Below are 20,193 nucleotides of genomic sequence, written 5' to 3'. Positions count from 1 at the left end.
CTCTTCCAGGCTTCAGTTTGTTTCTGTCATTTCCACAAACACTCTACAACATTCACAGGTAAGTTAATTAACATTAAATAAGTTCTATCACCTCTTATTTAATTCTGTGTATGTTATGGTTTCCTCATTTACAAATAAATGTAATGCTTAAAGTAGACTAGCTTCTTTCATCCAGATGTTGCCCTGATAATGTAGGAAAAGGTTTTTCTGGTGAGTTTTCAGAATCTGACTGGTTTCTTTTTCATGTTTGCAACTCTTGCTTTTTCCTTTCACTTGCTGTTCTCCAAGCAGTTTCACAGTGGAACTGCACAGTAAACTGATAGAGGCTCTGTGGTAAAAACCACTGCATTTTATTTGCAATCAAATGTGATTTGCAACTTCTGCCTGTGCTGGGTGGAATTCTGTAGCTGCCCATCCTGCACTCTGTGAAGTATTTAATTGTCTTCCTGGTCCTTCTGTAAAACTCTCCCCTGCATGCAGTCTGCAGATAATTGCTATCAGATGTAAGCTAGGCAGGTGGCAAGCTGTGATTACATCTAAGAACTGGCTTGCTGCACCCAAGAATTTTGTACTCAGTTAGTTCATATTCCAATGGCCTATTTTTATTAATGCTGCCTGCCTTCCCCTAGTATTTGCTAGCTCATTTCACTCATCTGTCACTTCAGGTCTCTCAGGTCCTAAGTGTCCTGGAGGAGGGACTGTCACTGCCTGTCTTCAGGAATTAGTGGAAACTACTATTAACATTAGAATTTTAGAGAGTCTATAAGACAATGCCTCATGTCTCCTGCACAGCCCTTTTTGTGTGGTGGCACTGGCACTCAGTGCAGTTTCCAGAGGCGTGCACAGCCCCAGGTTTGGGGCAGGAAGGTGGAGAGTTGGGAGATGGGGGGCAGGAGAGGCTGAGGACCTGCAGAAAGGCTGGGCTCTGGGGCAGGGGCTGGGAACCTGCCATGCAAGGAAATCTTGTTTGGGAATGACTGAGAGCAGGAGGGAAGCTCCTTGTGCATGTCAGCCCCTGGCAGGAGCAGCCTTTACCCCAATGAACATTGAGGGTTTCGTTTCCTTCCTTTCCTCTCAGGACTTTTGTTTAGTATTTTCCTTTTCAAGTCATCACTTGACATGGTTCCTCTCAAGCCCTCTGCTGGGCTTGTCATTCCTCTGAAGAGAAGAGCACAGAAATTTTTAAACTACCTGTCAGGTTTGCTTGAATGATGCATGCAAAAGCTCTTTGGTGGTGAAGGATTTGAGTTTTCCAATCATCTCCTCTCTTTCTCCATCCTGCTGCCAGTTCAAAGTTGTTATTTTAGGAGTAGGTGATTCCTTTTTGGCATGAGAAAAATATTTCTTGGATTTTTGTCTAGCTGTTTCTATAAATACATATGTTCAAACATTTTAAACAGGACATTTCCCAGTACATTTCAAACACAGAATTGCTCTTCTGAACTAGCTGTATGAAGGAATGGTTTAGTGGTAGTGAACTTAGAGTTACCATTTCCCTAGCAGACAGAAAATGCAATAATTTACTACCTTGAAAAAACAGCTTAAAATACCCAAGAAAACACAATGTATCATTAATTTTTCTGTGTTCTAATTAGCCAAAAGGCCTCCCCTTTAGACTGTATTTGGAGTAAATACCCAAATCCTAATGTACAGGTTCCTCAAGCAGCATGACCTCCAGCCCTGAACAAGAGCAATACCAGCCAGGCATGATCTTCACTCTGCTGCTGCTGGAAACATGGGGTGTATTGACTGAAACAAGTTTATGTCTCATGTTAGAAGCTTCATCCTCTAAAGGATAGATTTGGAATTCACAGCATCTCTGCATGCTTGAGAGCACTGCAGCTCACTTTGTGTGAGTTTACTGGTCCATTGCCAGACAATGGTGAGCAAGGAAAGTGAATAAATCAGTAAATTGTAACCCCAGAAATAAATATACTACAATTTCTTGTAAAATGTCTGGTATCTAGCACATTTGCACTGGTTACAAGAGGAATTCTAGGGCTGAGTTTGGTCTAGAGTTTGAGGTTAGTGTGTAGAAATAGAATGGATAAAATTACTTTCTCTACAAAATTATTGTATTTATTTCCAGAGCACATTTAAAGAAAACACTGAAGAATGATTCTCTGTATGAAGGACTGCTACCTCTTGTGTCACCTCTGTTGCTGTTCATTCTTCTCACAGCCTGGGTGGTTTTATCTCCAAGCAACATATTAGCAAAGCAACCCAGACTGTTTTTATGGATGGTTGGGGTTGCTTTCTCAAATGTTATTGTAAGTATATTTGAGGTGGTGGTATTGTTTAGACATAGCTTTCTATTTTTCTGTGAATAAGCAGAAGGGAGCAGAAAATGTAGCTAAGAGTAGCAGAGTCACACAGCTCTTCTACCTCGGTGTTACAGTGTCTCATAAAAATACCCCACAACATGTGTCTGGACTGGGGACACTTACAATACTGAAATACCTCCTCTGCCACAGTGGAACACTTTTGTGAGGGTTCTGGTTTGTTTTCTGAGGGTTTATGAAAACCCTAGGGATGCCTTACTTCCAGAAATATAACAGATACTCCCCAGCATACAGGCAGAATGGGAGATTTGTCAAAGTAAAAGAAAAGTCAGCACTGGCACAGATTTGCTAGCCAGAGTGGAGGGTTTGTAGCTTTCCCCTGTTCTTGTGTCCATTGCTGTGGTCCATGCATTCCTGTATCCTGCAGTTCAGCTGGTCCCACATTTTCCCTTCACCATTCAGAAAAAGGCTGTACCAGTGACAGCATGTTTTAGGGAAAGATGTGAAGAGCTGTAGGGGCCTGTGATGGCTCTCAGCTCACAGAGTAGTTTCTCCTGTACCACGTAATGGTGATCAGTTTCCCCCTTTTCATTCCCAAGGGACAGCACAAACCTCTGTGCAGTTCTGGCAGGGGCAGCCAGGCAGTGGTGCTGAGCCCTGCAGGTAACCCAGGGCTTTCTTCTCTGGGGGAAGCCAGGAGAGCAGCCAAGCAGAAAGGTTTTCTTGCATTTAAGCAAGAATACCCTAGAGGATAGTGACTAGTGTCATCTTAAGAAAATAGACTCCAACTCCATCTAAAATCTTGCCACTGAGCAATGCTACATCCAGTTTAAAAAGTGGAAGGCTAGAAGTGTCTTACACTATGAGACACATCTTCAAAAATGTGAGGTTTTAAAAGAGAAAGTACTGGCCCCTGTAGAAATATGAATTCAGGAATGGAAAAAAAAAGTTTTAATTGAGATGTTTGTTAGGTGTATCCTAAAAATGTACATTTCTGAGGGTCACAAAATCAAACAGTTCCATCTTAAGGACTTAATCTCACAAAAATGAGTTGATTTTCAGATGTATTTTATTGTATGCATTATTCATTACCTAATCTACCCCTTTTTCTTAAGAGAATAGTGGAGATTCCAAAATGAGAAATACAATTGCTTCATGCCAGCGGGGAAAATGCTTTCAGAGTTTGGCAGATGGCATATTCTGCACATACATCTTAACCAACCAAGAGTGATTGCGGCAGGATGCTTGCAGAAGAAAAATAGTAAGGCAAACCAGAGGTTTCTTTACAGGCTGCAGTTTATCAGTGATGGTGTGCAATATATATTCTTCAGGCTTTGTTTTTTCTTTTCCCAAAGCATACATTGCAGTGTTGGAGGCTCGTGCGGATTAAAAATGCATGCATGTTAGCTGAACATTTTAACATTTTAAAAGCAAGTATTAAAAATGTATGGGTGTTAGCTGGAATTTGTAACATTCTAGAGTTGAAAATCAAGCCAGCATTTCCTTTCACCTCTCTGGTTCCTTAGACATGTTTCCTCCAGCATCAGAGGAAGGCTTGTCATGGCAATATTTTTCTTCTCCATGATAGCCTGACACATTGGGTTTCCATTACCTGTTCTGCAGACCACAAACTGCAGACCATGGCTCTCTACCTGCCATCCCACTTCTAGTATCTGGAACTTCTCATGCCTTTGACCATGTATTTGGTCACCCAAATATGTAAGTACAACAATGGTTTAAAACAACGTGAAATCCAACCTATGGTCAGGTTCAGTATTGCAGCCAGAAAAATTACAGCTTATAGATTGCTTTAGCAATTTTTATTACCCTCTGGAATGATTCCCAAAGGACTCATAATACCAGTGTTATTAAAAAATTCACAATCAATACTGAGAATAGAAGTGAAAATATTAACATCAGGTACAAAGGCTTCTTCCACTATTCAAAGTTAATTATTTTTTCATGGTTTACTTTTGCATTTTTCAGTTTCCACAGCACAGGCAGTAAAGCCAGTATTTCTTTCCTATGGTCAGACTCCTACTGCTGCTGTCATAAGATTTCAGGCACTGCACAGGGAATAAGTTTTTCATTCTTCTGCTGTTTTCAGGATACATAAAATCTATTTTTAACCACATTTCAATTTTGAGTGAAACTTAAATCAATAAAACATTTCAGATGTGCCTAAATTCCTTTGCTTTTTTGTAATGGGCATGATATATATGAGACACATTTCTTAAGGAGTCTAAGCCAGACAAAACACTTTGGTGTGCTTAATTGCTTTTAAAATACTGAATTTCAAGTGAATTAGTACCATTATGTTTCCAGAACTCAGTAGAATTAAACTAATTGTCTTCAGTTAAACCATGCACCATAAATTCATTTTTTCCACCGTTCTGAGTGGGATCCCTTTCTCTGGGCCCCCAGCTGCATCTCCAGGGAGCCCACTGCCATGATTGAGCCAAGAAATTGGTGTTTTAGTACATAAAGGAGTGCTAGAAAAGAGAAAGAGGATGTGAAAATGTCGTATATTGTCTTCCCTCCCTTCTATACAATGAACCAGAAGATATTTCTGTCAGGGTGCATGATTAAAATACCAGCACACTCTCCAGCACAGTATTAATTGTGTGGTGGCACATTTGATTTGGGATCATAACTTTGTGAGCCCCTGTGAAAGCATAAGTTGGCAAACAAATTCCTCTTTTGTGAAGATGTGCTTCCACTTAGCAAGTGTATCAGAACACTGTCTCCAGGAAAGGGTGTATGTTGGGGTACCAGTTGTTGGGTTCTCTGGGTCTGAATTGAAGGCACGAGATGGTGGTTCATGTTGGGACTCAGGTGCTTATTATTTCTTAGCAGTAAAACAATCTCACTACTGTGATTTTGGTGGTTTTTCATTAGAAGGCACAAAATGGCCAACAACCTCTTGTTACAAGGTCTTTTAAGACTAAACTATCCAATTAAGAACTGACACCTAGATTATTTTCCCTTTCAACCCAATAACTGATCCCAAAGAGCCTGCAATGCAGAATTTTCTGCCCAATTGCAAAATGCCACCCAAACCCATGAAGAAGAAGGAAGAAGAATGATGAAGAAGAAACCCAGGATGACACCCTGTGCCCTCTATCTTACTTCCATCCACAACATACTAAAAATCCCAAAATCTACATTTCTCACCAAGTGATACACCTACACTACTCTCTATAATCTATTTCACACTTTTGTGTATTCTAGTCTATCTTGAAGTCTAGGAAAATTTTTCCATGAATGAGGGTCAAAGTCAGTGCTCCCCTGGGGGTCAGGGCACCTCAGAGCAGACACAGAAATATTCCCGGTGCTCTGGGTTTCCACAGGTGTATTTTAAACTGCAATGATATCCTCTAGGACCCAGTGAGGCACAAAGGTGTGTGCCTACAAGCAGCCTTCTCACCAGAAACCAGCCCCATGTTGAACTGCAGCCTTGTTTCCCTCTCACCAAAAGCAACCCGCGGAGAAAATGGAAATACTTTTCCTTAGACCCTTGGGGCTGGCCCAGCACTTCTCACCCGGCCCCTTTTGCTCCGGCAGTGCAAGGTGATCATCTGCCAGATGAGCAGCACGCGGCCGGAGCTGTTCCACTGGTTCCTGTTCCCGCTGGCGCTGGTGGTGTACGCGGCCATCTCGGGGCTGCTGGGCCCCATGGAGGAAGCGGCTCTGGCCGTGTTCACCGCCCTGGTCACGGCTGCCCACGTGCACTACGGCGTCTGCGTGGTGAGCACAGCGGTCTGGAAACTGTTTCTGGTTGGGGCATTGTCTGGGAATCTGAATGTTTACATTTGGGTTTTTTTTTCTTTTAGTCCTGTGTATTGTTTTATTTAGTTTAAAGTTAAAAAAACCCAAACCATTTTATTGCAGGAGGCAATGCCTTTTTGCATGGGTAGCAACTTCAGTGACTTGAATTATTCCAATGTAGCCAACTGGTTTCAGCTTTAGGCCCATCAGAATTAGAATATTTATAGACTGGTTTTACGTAGCAGTCGACCCATGAGGCATGAATGCATCCACCTCTCTTTTTTTGCCTTTCTTCTTCCTAAGGTCACTTGACTGAAAAAATAGGAAGGTAAAATGCAAAGTGACATAAATAGAAATAATAAAATAAGGTCAACTTTGCTTTGAATCTGCAGGCAAAATATCTGTCCCAATTTTTTTCTTGGCCCTCTGCTAGCATCTCTCAAGCTGGTGACATGAATAGTTTTCCAGTTCATTCAATCTTACCAGCACATTTTCATGTCTGCTACATCTCAGTCTTGTCACTGTCATCTGAACTACTGCTTAAATTTTTACTTTATTGAGGCCTACTTTTCTAAATTGTGAAATGATCATTTAGCAAGTGTTTTAAAGGCTTGAGCTTTTAGATAAAACATCTTGCATGGTAAAGGTCTCATTTCAGAGGGAGCTGGTCAGTGTTCTTTTATTTAAGCCACAGCAGTGGGATGTAAGGATTTTTCTTTGAAAGCAGCCTTTTGTCAGTAGACATTGGTGGCATAGTAGAGTCTACCTAAGCATCAACATGGGCCTGCTGGTGGGGGTCAGAATGGAAATACCGGGTCAAAATTCACATTTGACAGAGGGACCCAGGTCCATCACAGTTTATGTCACCTGTGAATCCAGTCTTAGCCATGCAAGTTCCCAGCAGTGTGTTGCAAGAGGAATGTAAGGAAAACAGCTGTCATGTTTGAATACTTACAGGTCTCCGTGTACTCAGGGATCCCCAAGTATGTGAGGACTGTGGTTGGGTTCCCCTACTCTTACTGGGAGAGGAGAGGCAGTGAATTGTGAAGCAGATACAAAACAGGGTGCTAATCTCTGTGATTTCTCTTTAGGGTAGGCAGCTGAGCGAGCACTTGAACATTTACATCTTCTCCCTGAAGAAACGCGTCCAAGACTGAACACCTGCACTATGATCAGACTGGAACACTTGACATGGAGATTTGCAGCTCTTCTGATGTGATAAATAGGCGGAATGAATCTGATTAAAACAACCAAAGAATAGAATAGTACAGATATCTGAACCACTGCAACAATGAGCTATGCAGCCAGATGCCTCATCTCAGAGGAAGATCCTGTCCAGCAGAGAACTTCACCAAGTTGTTCTGTTGATATTTATTCTTCTTACCAAGCCATGTTACTTGCCTCTCTTTTGTCTTCCTCTGCCTTACCACTGTGTCCAAAGTCCTGGATAAATGCATGCTAGGTTACACGAGATCCTTGGTGGTTTATAACCAGCACCGGTTTTACACAGCCTAGTCACCAGTGGGACCCCAGCAATGCAAACCCTCCCTGTGCATCCTTCCCACTCACACATCTGTGCCTGCTTCATTTGCCATATTTAATTTTCTCACAGCTCATTTCTTCCACACAACCTCCTGAAAGGCTTGTGCACATTTAGTCTTTTCCTCACCTCATTTGAATGTGTGAAGACAAGAGAATGAGCTCAGAAAGCTATGGGTACAGTAAAGTGTTTTTGAAATGTACAGTTTTTTCCCCATTCTCAGCATTGAGTCTCAGCTGACCTGTCAGAAATGTAGGCTTAACACAGCAGCAGCTGGCCCTTCTATTTATTTTCTAGGCAGTAACAAGCACATTGTTTATATTTCAGTAGCGACAAACAATATAGCCTACAAAGGTAAACAGCTGAAAATAAATTTGGCCAGCAAACCTTCAAAGATTTGCATACTTCTCTTCAAAGCTAGTTTCAGTCCAACATCATCTACCAGTGCAAAATGCTAAACAAGTCATTATTTGCCTGTATGCTTGAAGCAAATTCTTGTGGTTTTGGAAAATGCCATAGGAAAAAGAAACAAGATTTTTTTTTTTAAAAAACATTACGTTTGCATGCAGATGTAAACTGCTCCCTTCATCTATAATACACGTGGGTTTTCTGTGTGCCTTGGAGAGGGAGTAAGAATTTGAGTTTCATGTCTTTTCATAAGCTGCCCTAGCCGGAGGGCTTTTGTGGCCTTGAAGCACTAATTAAACAATCTGTCCACTTCCCCAAGGTAAGCACAGAGGGATGTGATTGACAGCCTGGCACGTTTATTAACTATTTAACCATCTCACTTGCCAGAAGCCAGATGGAAGTGCAGGTTTTGAGCTGCTCAGCTGAGTCTTCATCTTTTTCAGTTCTTAGACTGTTTCTGTGGGTTTATCACTAGCCTGATTATTTTTGCACCCCAGTTAACTCACCCTTACATCAGTAGCTCCTATTATATTTTCAGCTGAGCCACTGGCAAGTTGTATGAGCAGCTTCAGCTTAAGCTGGTACCTCCTGTTACAGCTGTTGCCCTATGACAACACCAGCAGGGCTGATTTCCCCAGGCAGCCCTTAGCACAGGCACCAGGGAACAAGCCTGCACATCAGCTTCCCCAGCTCACAAAGCAGAAATATTGGAAAGTCCCTTCAGGTTTGAAAGAATCCATGTTCCACCTACCGAACAAGCACACTGAGAGTCCCATCCCCCAAACAAACACCAGGTGAGTCACAGTTCAAGCAGCTCCAGGTGTGAGTCAGGCAGAGGGGACAGGTCATGCTGTCATGCAGAGTCAGAGGTTTTGCCAAGAGCCAGGCAGGGAAGGGAGGATGGCCTTTGGCACTGCTGTGGTCCAGCACAGGAGGCATCTCCCAGGCTTCCTCCCACCAGGGTGGCAGCCATGCCCTTACCCTGTGTGATGACCAGAGAACATGGGGTGTCCACAGAGGTGTTCCCAATTGCCCAAGGACTCCCCTGGAGTAAGTCTGAAGTCTCTTTATTTGATGAGGTTTGCCAAAAAAGGTAGTTCTGATTGTATTTGGAGGGGAGTGATGAGTTTGATGTTGCTGCACACACCCAGCAGTCTCAACATTTGATGAAGTTAAATACTACATCCATACCTGATACACTGCCACAAAAGTCCCACCTGCTTTTTAAGGGCACTTTGTATTTCACCTTTCCATCACAAGCATTGAGAAAACTCTGGTGAGAAAAGAATTGGGAAACAATAAACAAAAATAACTCCAAATTGAATGTGGTCATAAGGAGAAACTCTGTTGACAGGCTTCCTTTTTCCATCTGTCTTGCACTTATTTAGGAAACAGCTAGAAATAAGGGTCACAGAAGCAGTGCAATCTGATGCACTGGAATGGAGTATTTGAAATACTCATTAAATGAAATTATAAAACTTGAACTACCACAACCTGCACTTGTACCTTACTAAAGAGAAACTGAGTATCACTTTTAAAGGGCATTAATCTCTGGCCAGTTTTTTCACCTTCTACATGAAAACATGGCAAATAACTTTCTTTTTCCTCTTTAAAGCAATTTATCACTACAATCTGTATAAAGACAAGTATAAAAAGAGATCATGTATTGCACAGTGTGTCTATTGAATTATTAGCTGTCATAGATGACAACTGGTTCAATGAATAGGAAGAAAAATGCTTTTGCTCATAGGGCTGTATGGTCACAGATTTATTTTGCAAAGTCAGGTATGTAGATGACCTAACAGTCTAACAATACGTTTTTTGGGTCACATTATGGCAGAAAGTTTTCAACTACCTGAATTGGAAAATATATTTTTTTTTTATGCTTCGGAGCAGTTGCACTAACCCCAGGAGATGCCTTCCTCCTGGTCTTATGAAAAGCAGCTAAACAAGAGCTGCTCTCCCAGGTTTGAACACCTGGGTTGGAAATGGCTTCTCTGGTCTCTGCTTTGTCCTCCCCTCCTTTGTCAGAGGCCCAGGGATACCTGGAGCAATGGGGTGCAGGCTGGTGGCTCACAACAGGGTCATTTCAACACAGAGGAAAAGGGTCCTGATCCAAGGCTCAGAACTCCTGTGCTTGAGCAGCAACTACTGCAGCTACAAAAGACCAGAGCTGTGAGAACTGCAATGAATTTTCCCCTTTCTCTCCCAAAAAAACCTCATACTTTAATCTAAAATCTAGGTGGCCTTTAGGTACTGCATTGAAGACTCATCCCTGAATACCTGGCCTGCGAGGAAGCCCACTGGGAGCTTGGGTACCTTTCTGTAGTGCTCTCTTTGCCTCCTGGCTGCTGCCAGTTTTGCTTCAGACTGATACCCAAGGGAGTTAGCACTCCAAAATCTGAATATGCATTACCATAAAGAAAAATGTGCTGTTTACATGCACATACATGCATACATGGATTTCCTGGTTTGATTTATAAAAGGGAATACAGTTGCTGAGCTCTTGGGGAAACAGATGCTATCCACACACACAGCATAAGTGGACTTCTGGGTTTTTAAAGCAGCTGCCTTTTTCTTCCTGCTCCCATATGCAGCCCCTGATGAATCAAAAATATGCACTTAATCCAGAAAATTATTTTTTTAGAATGTTCTGAATAGTCTCTAGAGCTGGACAGATTTTAACATATATTTTTTTATTAAATATGTAAAAAGATAAACGCAAGTCAAGTTATTCACATATTCAGACAAAAATCTACTCTATCATGCGACAGTTTGTGGATAATGTAAAATGACTGATACATCTGAATAAGACTTTTTTGTATCTATTATGCCATTACTTATCTATTTATAATTAACAATACATATGTTTACATTCCTTTCAGTTTACATTTAATATATAACCAAAGCTTTATGGTGTGCTATTTAGTAAAGGTAATTACAAATGCATATTAAAACCATAACAGAATAATGGGTTACTCACAGGGGGTGGGGGGGAAGGACAACTCTTTCCCCTTTCAGAACACTGCTCTCCCCTCAGCACAGCCACATTTCTGGTGCCCCCAAAGAATTTCACTGCCCAGGCTCCCTACATCAGTCACTCCCCCCTTGATACAAGCAGTGACAGGGCTATGGTCCTCAGATCAGAAACAGGATGCAAGGAATTTTCAGGAAACGAAGTTCAGCTTTTTTTAAATTTTTTTTTTTCATATGTGCTTCAAAAGAGAGAGAAGAAGAGAGGCACAACAGCCTGGCTATGAACTGTCAGGGGAGCTCAGCAACCCCAACCATTTGCACCTTCAGAAAACTGTTTTCCCTTGAAGTGCTCTCCATGCACCTGCTTGAGTATTGGCAGAAGGATGAACTCCAGTATACAGAGACATGCTGATGAAATTAAGTTTATAGCCTGATCCCAAACTCCTTGCCCCATTCAGAGATCCCATAACGGTTAAAGGACATTCTGGAGTCTGGAAAAAAAATTAGTAACTGCTCTTCAACAGTATTATGAAGAACTACTGTTTATTACAATGACAATTGTAATAAGTACATATGTTCTAATAAACACAAATACAACAAAAATGACAATTCCCCCATTTGTGGTGATTCTTGGAAATAATTACTTTGGAAAAAACACGATTTTATAAACCAGACTTATTTGTAACCAATTGAGAAGGGAGAGGAAAGCGCTGGCCTGCAGAGTGCAGTAGTTTGATTTCATCACTGGGTAGGATGTGAGGTCAATACTGGGTGCAGGGCTGGGAAAACTTCAGCCTGCAGGGTCCAGAAACTCTTCTGCTGTGCAGGGGGAGGATTAAGGAACTGGAAATACCTGTTCTGGTGCTCAACAGCATTTTATATATTGTTGGTGGTGCAACACAACAGCAGGGTTCTCACATTTAACTAAGAGCCACTTAGCTGCAGAAGATTGATTAGGAATGGAAAACTGCATTTGCATGTGTGTGTGCCTGGGGGCTGATGTGTTGGAAACCTTTCTGTGGAAGTATAGCTGGGGACCTAATGCTTTAGAAGCCTACAAACACCTAAAATGATTTAGCTGTCCAATAGGCTGTGGAGTTTTTCAGTGAATGCCAATTGGCATGGGACTTCCACGTACCTGCTAAATCAGCACAGCAAACCAGAACTCAGAAAATGAAGGGAGAGACCAAGAATACCAGGCATTAAATAACCAGAGAGACTACAATGTGCAGTGGTAGGAGAAGAACAAGGAATGCTTTTTATACCTCTCCTTATAAAATACCATCATTTAGAACAGGGCCATGGGACCACACTGGAAGGGAATGCTCCCACTGCAGAATCTCCAGTGCACACATGGTTCTGCACCACACTGGCCTTAAAGGAGGAAGGCCAGCCAAGAGCAGAACCAGCTCTGTACCCTCAGTCAGATGGTCTCCCTCTAATGTGTGCCCTGTCTCCAGGAGGACTCCTCACTGCTTCTCCATGCTTTACAAGCAGCCTTAAACTTGTGAAGTGTCCACCATCCACTGACAGGGGAGTTTGGGGTACGGTTCGGGGCCAGTGCTGTTGCTGCTTCCCCCCATACTTTGCACTAGTGACCAAATTTCTGTCTTCTAGACTTGTATGGCTGGGGCAGTGGAAGGGGAAAGGAAAGTGGAAAGAAATGTGTGGCCTACTTTCTCCTTTTCTGAGAAGTGGGAAGCCAAGGATGATGGTACAGACTGTGTCCTGCAGCTACACTTGTGTCAAGGAGATTTCTCTCCTCCCTCAGCACTGAGCTCTGCGGAGGTAGAGCTGCAGCTGGAGGCTGGGACTGGATTCCTCAGAAAGCAAGAAAAGCTGGGAAATGCCTATTGACTAGTTAGGATACTGGGAGGGTTTTCAAAAAGCTTAGGTGGATGTCTGTTCCTCCAGAAATCAGCCAAAAAACACACCATGCAGCTTTCTAACAAGATTCCTAACGGGGGTTTAAATCTCCCAGTGAAACAGATGCTCTGCCTTCCATTTGTGAAGGCAGGAAAGGAATAAATGTGAGCAACACAAGCGTTTTCCTCCACAACACAACCTCATTGTTATGGCTTGAGTATGACATCCACTGTATCCCTTTATTTCAACTGTTTGGCCAAATCGATGCCCCAAGGCAGATGTACTAGAAAATGCAAAAGCACCACAAAGTGAGAGACACAGCTAGTGGTACAGAACTCCTTGCCACACAAAATGCCAATATAAATATGTTAGAACAAGTTACAAGTGTATCATACTTAAGACGAAAAAGAAAAAAAAAATAAATATATATATTTTTAAAGAGCAGAACAAATCTCAAGCAGCCAAGTGGTGACGTTGCAGTGATGTACAGTAGGTGATGTAGCCCTACAACCTCTTGGGAAGATACACTGAAAGAAGACGCCTGCAAATGCATCTTGGCAAAGTATTGGTACAGAATGCAGTGGTTGGCTGGCACTCACTATGGTACATAAATGTTAATGGCAGACTGGGAGTGAACTGATTTCAAGTTTGAGGCCGCACATGTTCCATTCTCCAGAAGAAAGTTCTCACACAAAACGAAAATTGTCAGAGATGCTGCGTGAGTCAGTACTCATCCTGCTGCTGGGGCTGTTCATGGACTTGCTCTTCACCTTCATGCTCATCTGTGTGGCTCTCCTGTAGGGAGAAAAAGATCCCAAAACACTCTTCAGCAGAAAGCATTCCTCATGTAATCTTGCCCCGTGGTGCTCACTGTAGCATAAAACTTAATTTTCATGCAAGGAAGTACAAAATGAGCTGTTACCTGAGGAAAGCAGCATCTCATAAAATTATATTGAAATGTACTTTCTGTACTTCTAATTGAGGCATATGCAGTACTGGTAATTCCCTAGAAGAAAAGTCAGCTTTCAACATTGCTATCTGTTATCTGTTCTGGTGAGTGAACGAACACTTTGAACAGTTAGACAGTGATATGCCAACATTTAGATCCTGTACCACAGCATCCTTATATCTGCCCATTTTCAGCTTGTCCAAGGTTTTCTGAACCTGCCTGCTGTAGTTTTCACACAACCTTCTCTCAAGGTTTAGATCACTAAATGGACAAGACACTTTCACTATCACCTGCTTGAAAAATTCAACACAGTCTCCTTTTTGAGGTCAGGAGTATTACTTTCCCAAAATTTTTAGTTTTCCCATGCCAATCCCATAGACTTGCAAACACATTTTCTTGGGAAGCCTGAGGGGAAGAGCCCGTATTCACTGACTTATAGAGCTACCGTAAAAAGCACTAATTACTAAGTAATCATTTCCCATTGTTTTTATGCTCAGTATTATCCAAAGCTGTCACTCTGAATATACATTCCCACTGGAAGATGAATCCCTGACACAAGGAAAGGCTGTATCCTCGCTGCAGGTGACACCAGTTTTGAACAATTTTTCAATTACAGGCAGCAGGCCTAGTATCCTGAGTTGACCTCAATGTTATCTGAGCTCAAAAAGTCTGGCTGACTTTTAGAGCATCCCTTCTGGACTGCTATTAAGCACAGCTGCATTTACAGCTTTCCTCTCAAGTGCTTTCCATCTTTCCACAGCACGGTTCACTGAAGAGATCCTTCTTGTGTATGCACTGCCCTGCATTAGTACTGCTCTGCCCTAGGCAGTCCCAAAGGAAAACACTTTTCCAGCACACTGAGCTGCCATTCAAAATCCAGCATCCCCAGTGGGCTACCTCTGCAGAACTTGACTGGCTCCCTAACTTTTGTTAGAACCAAGTGGCTTGAACAACAAACTTTAACAAATTGCTACTGCTAAGTTTTCAAATTTGAGGCAAAATCAAAAGAAAAAGAAGGCCATCATTTTGGTTTCCCCACAATAGTCAGAGCAGCTTATGAAACAAACTAATTCCCTTCTGGCAGTAAAATACTTATCTAAGGGCAAAAGCAGAATAAGGTTCCTAACATTTGGAACAGCCCAATTTCAATGGAAAGCAAGCTTTCTATCACTCAGGTGCCATTTTCAGGTAGAAGTCACACATCAGTCAGGACAGCTGAAGTTAAGCACGTTTTGGCCCCTTGGGGGAAATGATGCCCTTATTACACACAGTAGGTACATCATGTCACAACAGTTTTGTGAGCTGTACCTAAAAACTGCAGCTCCTGTGATGGGCTGCAAGGGTGCAGGATGTGCAGAGAACGGGAGGTTCACAGGGAGGAGCTGACAGCTGGGAGAACGTGACCCTGCCCTGCGGGGTGAGAAAACTGAGGCTTCTTTAGCTGCAGTGAGTGATGCTGCCTTAACCCCATCTGTCCTGACCCTCCTTCTGTGCTGAGGTGACCTGCTCTGGAATGCACATGTTCCACAGGTTGTGGGTGATGAGATGCACTGTCAGAAAGCCCACTTGTGCAGACTTTATGGGTCATGTACGTGCTTTCCTCTCATCTTTACAATGGGAAAAGCCTCTAAGCACAGGGAGTGGAATCTACTCCATAGCTCTGAAGAGGAGTGGTGGCTCCTACTTTGCCAGGTTTATCTTTGATGGAAATAGTGAACCTTATAATGTAACTACCTCAGAAGTTGTTTTGAGAGCTGGGACATGTTTTTCAGTATGTACAGCTTGTATAAATACATGAAATGGGAACCATAAGAGTCCAATTACATTGGGACTATGGAATCTCATTGAACAGCATCCCCTAATAAGGAAAGTAGTGGAAGATCTATTTAGAGCATTTATTTCTGGCTTGAGCCACATGACCATGGTCATCTCTGTCTCCCTAGTTGAGAGATGGTCTCTTTTGACCCTTAGATCTATCTGCCTCAAGCTATTCAGATGTGCCTGTAGACTGAAGAGTTAGACTGTGAAAACCTGGTGTTGGGGAGGTGGGGCCTTTTCCAAAAGTAGCAGCAGATATAGAAGCTGCTAGAGCAGAAAGTCACCAAACCAGCTGCATGTCGAGCAATTGCTCTTGGAAACTGAGCAGAGAAAGTGAAATACCCAACATGAGCAATTCTCCCAACTTCTACATGAACTGAACCACAAGAGCCTGTGCAGGAAAGCAAAAGCTTTTCTAAGTGACCAAGTGCTTTACACACTGAGAGCTTGAAAAGTAGGGCCCACATCTCTCCACCCCTCACTGTTCTCTGGCAACTTTGATGTTTTTGATGAAGGAGTAGGATTACAGATGACCAATTCATGATTAAAAATTACAAAGGTCTACAGACTGATCAGGCAAATGTTAAATGACATGTAGAAGATATGATATCCTTCGTGCCTAAGCAGAGACATAATGATGAGGTTTAAGCAGAACCATAATAGGGAGAAGAGAAGAAAGGCTCTAAAGAGAAGGAACCAACTGGATTGATATTTGCACTGCTCAAAGTCACCAAAATGAAGGAAAAAAAAAAAAAAAGAAAAAGAAAATGTGTAGTCTTAAAAAATTAGTTCTTATTGAATTAAGCAAAACAGAAGCTAAGGAGGTGACATGACTGAAACTACACTATAAACTGAAATTCTGAGAAAAATAATTACCCCACTTCCCACCCCAAGACATGAACCTGATCAAAATCTCTTCAATGCAATACCACAATAATCAAACACCTGGGAAATGATTATTTGAGGGACTGAACTTGCATTTTGAATCATTCTGCACACAATTCACCTAACAGCCTCATGGCCTGACTAAGAAAGCCTAACTGCTCTTACCAAGGGATTAACCTGCAAAATACTGCAAGATAAAGAATTTAACTTAGGACAAATTCATTACAGAGGCAGAGAGAAAAAAAAAACTGATCTGAAGGGCAAAGCAGGGCAATAAGAGAGTGAAGTCCAAAACCAAAAAGCAGGCAGGATCTGAATCAGCACTAAGCTACAGTCTTTGGCTTAGTGCTAATGCATTTGGGTCTTTCCTCAGCAAGTCACAGTCCATCTGTTAAGCTGAGGAGATCAAGTCTCCCACCAAAAGGAGCAAAAAAATTGTGTGAGGAATTTTGCATTCCTCTCTGGAGGAGCAGGGCCCTCCTGCTGCAGCGACACACCCAGTCTCCAACAGCAACCACGTTTTAGATGAAAGCACAGTTGTATGTAGTTCACATGCAGGCGTGGATGATGATTTCAGCAGAGAGAGGCTTGGAGGGAAGCAGCAGATAAAACACTGGGAAATGAACTGAAGCAGAACATTTTGTAATGTGTTCTGCCAGTAAGGAAAACTGTAGAAGGAAAAGCAACAAATGCATTCCTTGATGTGGAACCACTCTGCTATTTAAGCCAAGAGACAGATAGATGTGGTAGGGGTATGGGGAGAAGAGGGATTTTTCTGGCTTTGCTTTATAAATAAATCACTGCTCTTGAATCCAGAAGACATTTTCCTTGACCACTATATATATGCAACACTTTTACCCTGTTATCACATGCCTGGCAAATTTGTCTTAATGTTTATTATTATGAAAATAATGGTTTCCTCCTCCTTTTACTCTCTAGCACTCACTCTGCACTGCTGAACAAATCCTCTTTCCCTTGTCACTTCTCATCTGAGCAGTGGCACCTGTTAGCTTCAAACTTGAGGTTCTCTTGCACCTAATTTTCAAACACTTAGGCCCTACATTGGCCTCTTTTAGAAAAAATATGTTGAATTAGTAGTTCCTCCAGCACTAGTTTTGATATAAAACTAAGTCAGCTGACTGCTGCTGCAACAGCTTTCTGAGAGCAGATGTAAGAACAGCCTATGGTACCACGGTGCAGCCAAGGGATTAAGTTGGTGCTTGTACACTATGGAGCCAAAGCCTTCCTCCACTGGTGCCTGAAGGGTCAATTGTCAGTACAATCCATACAGGGATTCAGTTAACATGAATGGGAGTAGTTCAGCTAAATCTCCACTGAATCATTATCCCTGAATGTCTCTGAGGAATTTAACCAGCACCCTTTGCAGCTTCTTGCTTTGTTCAGTGTCTACAACATTAAGTCTACGATGCAATGAGATTCTTGCTTAATCTTGCAGACAATACACTTTTGAAATTTTGCTAATAGAGGATTATTTGGTTTGCACAAGGAAGAATTTTGCCTATAGCAACAGGATAAAAAATGCTAAAGAGCATTATCCTTGTAGATATAATTATGTACTTGGCAACCTACACCAAACATATTCCAACACATGGGCCAGAGAAGGTTCACAGCTGTAGACAGCAAACAGCATCTCTGCCAGAATGTTTGTGATTTTCAACACACTAAAGGACATGAGTAAAAGACTTCATGCACATAGGGGGAAGATGAAAAAAACAATACAGGCTCAGAAACATATGAAATCAATTTAAAATTGAGAAAGAGATACTCCCCTTTTAGATAAAGCTCAGCAAACCCAGAATACAAAACCTACACTGAAGCAGTGAAAAGCAACAAACCTCCTGAATCCTCCCCTCAAGCTAAAAAGCCTGTTGTTTGCAATTTCAATGCAAACCTCCTTTTTGCGGAGGAGTCACAGGAATTCTAGCTGCAGTTCTAAATACAGGATATGACCCAATACTACACCAATAAAATTTTATGCAATTAAGCTTTTTTTGTTGAGATAAAACCCATTAAGCTTCAACTTACGTGTTCATCTGAAGCATAAAGGACTTCCATTAGCCGATTGACAAGGTCATTCTCTCCCCCATGTTCTTGGCAGAGAAGTTCAATCTCCCTTAATTTGCCAAAGTAGAAATCCCTTTCCTTCTCCACACCTTCAAGTGCAAGTTTTAATGAATGTACCTGCATAGAAACCAAGACATGATGCATCAGTTTTGAGATGCACTACAGACAAAAGAACACAGTCTAAAATTTTGTATGTGAAACAATCTTAAATATATATTTGATTTTATAGCTTGAAATGAAGTCCAGTTTTCTTTCTGCAGTGCTAAATTGAACTTTACCCCACAGAGAATCAGGCTCCCCCACTACTCCTCTGGATACATCCTAACCTTGATCCCTTAAGTTCAATTTTCTCAGCACTCTTTTAAACTGAAGCTCAAAGCAGCAGTGAGGAAATCAGGAAAGCCATGTCTCCTAACAGGATTGCCAGAAATGTCATGTAGTGGTAATTACTAAAATTTTCAGCTCAGAACTTGCATTATTTTGCCTGGACAAATGTGTAGTTGTTGGGAAATCTACAATGTCTCCTTGCCTAAAAATACATTGAACTAGCAGAGGAGGGAAATAGTCTAGTTAGGAAATGAAAAGGTCCTCAAGTTACAAATGTGCTATTGCTGTGCTGGTTGTCACCTCTACTGTTCTGCCTCCTCACTTACCACATTTTCAAAACCTGTGTTTCAGCTCTCTGCTGCCATGGCTGGGTGCACCACGGGCTACCTGCTCTGACTGATGTGCTGTTTCTACCAACAAATTCTCTCAAATGCCAAGTACCTTTTCCCTTGCAACCTTGTTCACAAGAGTCTTCAAGCTACACTGTCAGCCTCAATTTCACCACTAGGACTGCTGCAAATAATTCATGGGCAATGTAGCTGTTAATGATTAGGCTTTGGATAAATCACAACAGATGCTGTAATATAGTTTTATACCTATATATTTTAAAAAGAGAGGTTTTGTGGGAGCATAACATATAAACTTCTGTCTAATGTGGTATACACAATCAGGAGAACATCTAAGTGGCTCAGAAATTCAGAGGACAGCAGCATAAAAACCAACAGAAATAATCACAGATAAAGCTGTCTACAGTAAACACATTGACCACAATCACATCCAATTACAACCAAACATTCACATTTTAAATCCTGCAATTATACAAATGATTTTTAAATAAAACATGCTAAATAAATTAAATCATATCAGACTACATTCAGTGAACTAATACAATTTAATAGAAACTTCTGTGTTGCCAGTTCTACTGCAAGTTAATTTATTTTCTTCACTAGTAAAAATACCAGGAGAGTTCAAACAATGCTTTGATAGCCTACTAAATCCTTTCAGTTTGTTTTTCCATGACTGCTGAGCAAGGGATGCCTTTTTCTGACCTTTGATTGCACTCTCAAAGGCATCAAGCAGTAGAACTGACCTGTTACCAGAGCAGGCTCTCAGGGCACCTCATTTATGCACTAATTCATTTCTGACCAGCTGTCTAAGTGTGACACTCAAGTCTTTCTTGACAGTTTGAATCCATTATGGATATAATCACCAGTCACCTTAAAATTAACTATTTTATTACAAAAGTAGGAATAGCAAAATGAAGCAAGAGTTTACAATATTCTGGTCTA

At 41.7% G+C, this 20,193-nt stretch overlaps 2 protein-coding genes across 6 annotated transcripts in view; one reads left to right on the top strand and one right to left on the bottom strand.

Annotated features, from left to right (window-relative positions):
- LOC134424585 (ethanolaminephosphotransferase 1-like) overlaps positions 1-11,250 on the top strand; it is a 57,779-nt gene extending 46,529 nt beyond the window's left edge. The window contains exons 7-10 of the mRNA XM_063168397.1: positions 10-58; positions 2,090-2,270; positions 5,847-6,029; positions 7,142-11,250. Coding sequence (XP_063024467.1) covers positions 10-58; positions 2,090-2,270; positions 5,847-6,029; positions 7,142-7,207 — 479 coding nt within the window. The 3' untranslated portion in view covers positions 7,208-11,250. The remainder of the gene's footprint in view (positions 1-9; positions 59-2,089; positions 2,271-5,846; positions 6,030-7,141) is intronic.
- MAPRE2 (microtubule associated protein RP/EB family member 2) overlaps positions 10,674-20,193 on the bottom strand; it is a 98,160-nt gene continuing 88,640 nt past the window's right edge. For 3 of the 5 annotated variants that reach the window (XM_063168423.1, XM_063168430.1, XM_063168449.1), the window contains 2 exons: positions 18,539-18,694; positions 10,674-13,635 (listed from right to left, as the gene is read on the bottom strand). In XM_063168423.1, coding sequence (XP_063024493.1) covers positions 13,564-13,635; positions 18,539-18,694 — 228 coding nt within the window. In that variant the 3' untranslated portion in view covers positions 10,674-13,563. Of the gene's footprint in view, positions 13,636-13,762; positions 13,847-18,538; positions 18,695-20,193 lie in introns of all 5 variants that reach the window. The other 2 variants (XM_063168439.1, XM_063168413.1) reach the window with 1 other exon arrangement.

Source organism: Melospiza melodia, chromosome 1, assembly GCF_035770615.1.
Source record: "Melospiza melodia melodia isolate bMelMel2 chromosome 1, bMelMel2.pri, whole genome shotgun sequence".
Classification (NCBI taxonomy): Eukaryota; Metazoa; Chordata; class Aves; order Passeriformes; family Passerellidae; genus Melospiza; species Melospiza melodia.
The sequence above is the reverse complement of the archived record's forward strand: the minus strand, read 5'-3'. Positions and strand labels throughout refer to the sequence as shown.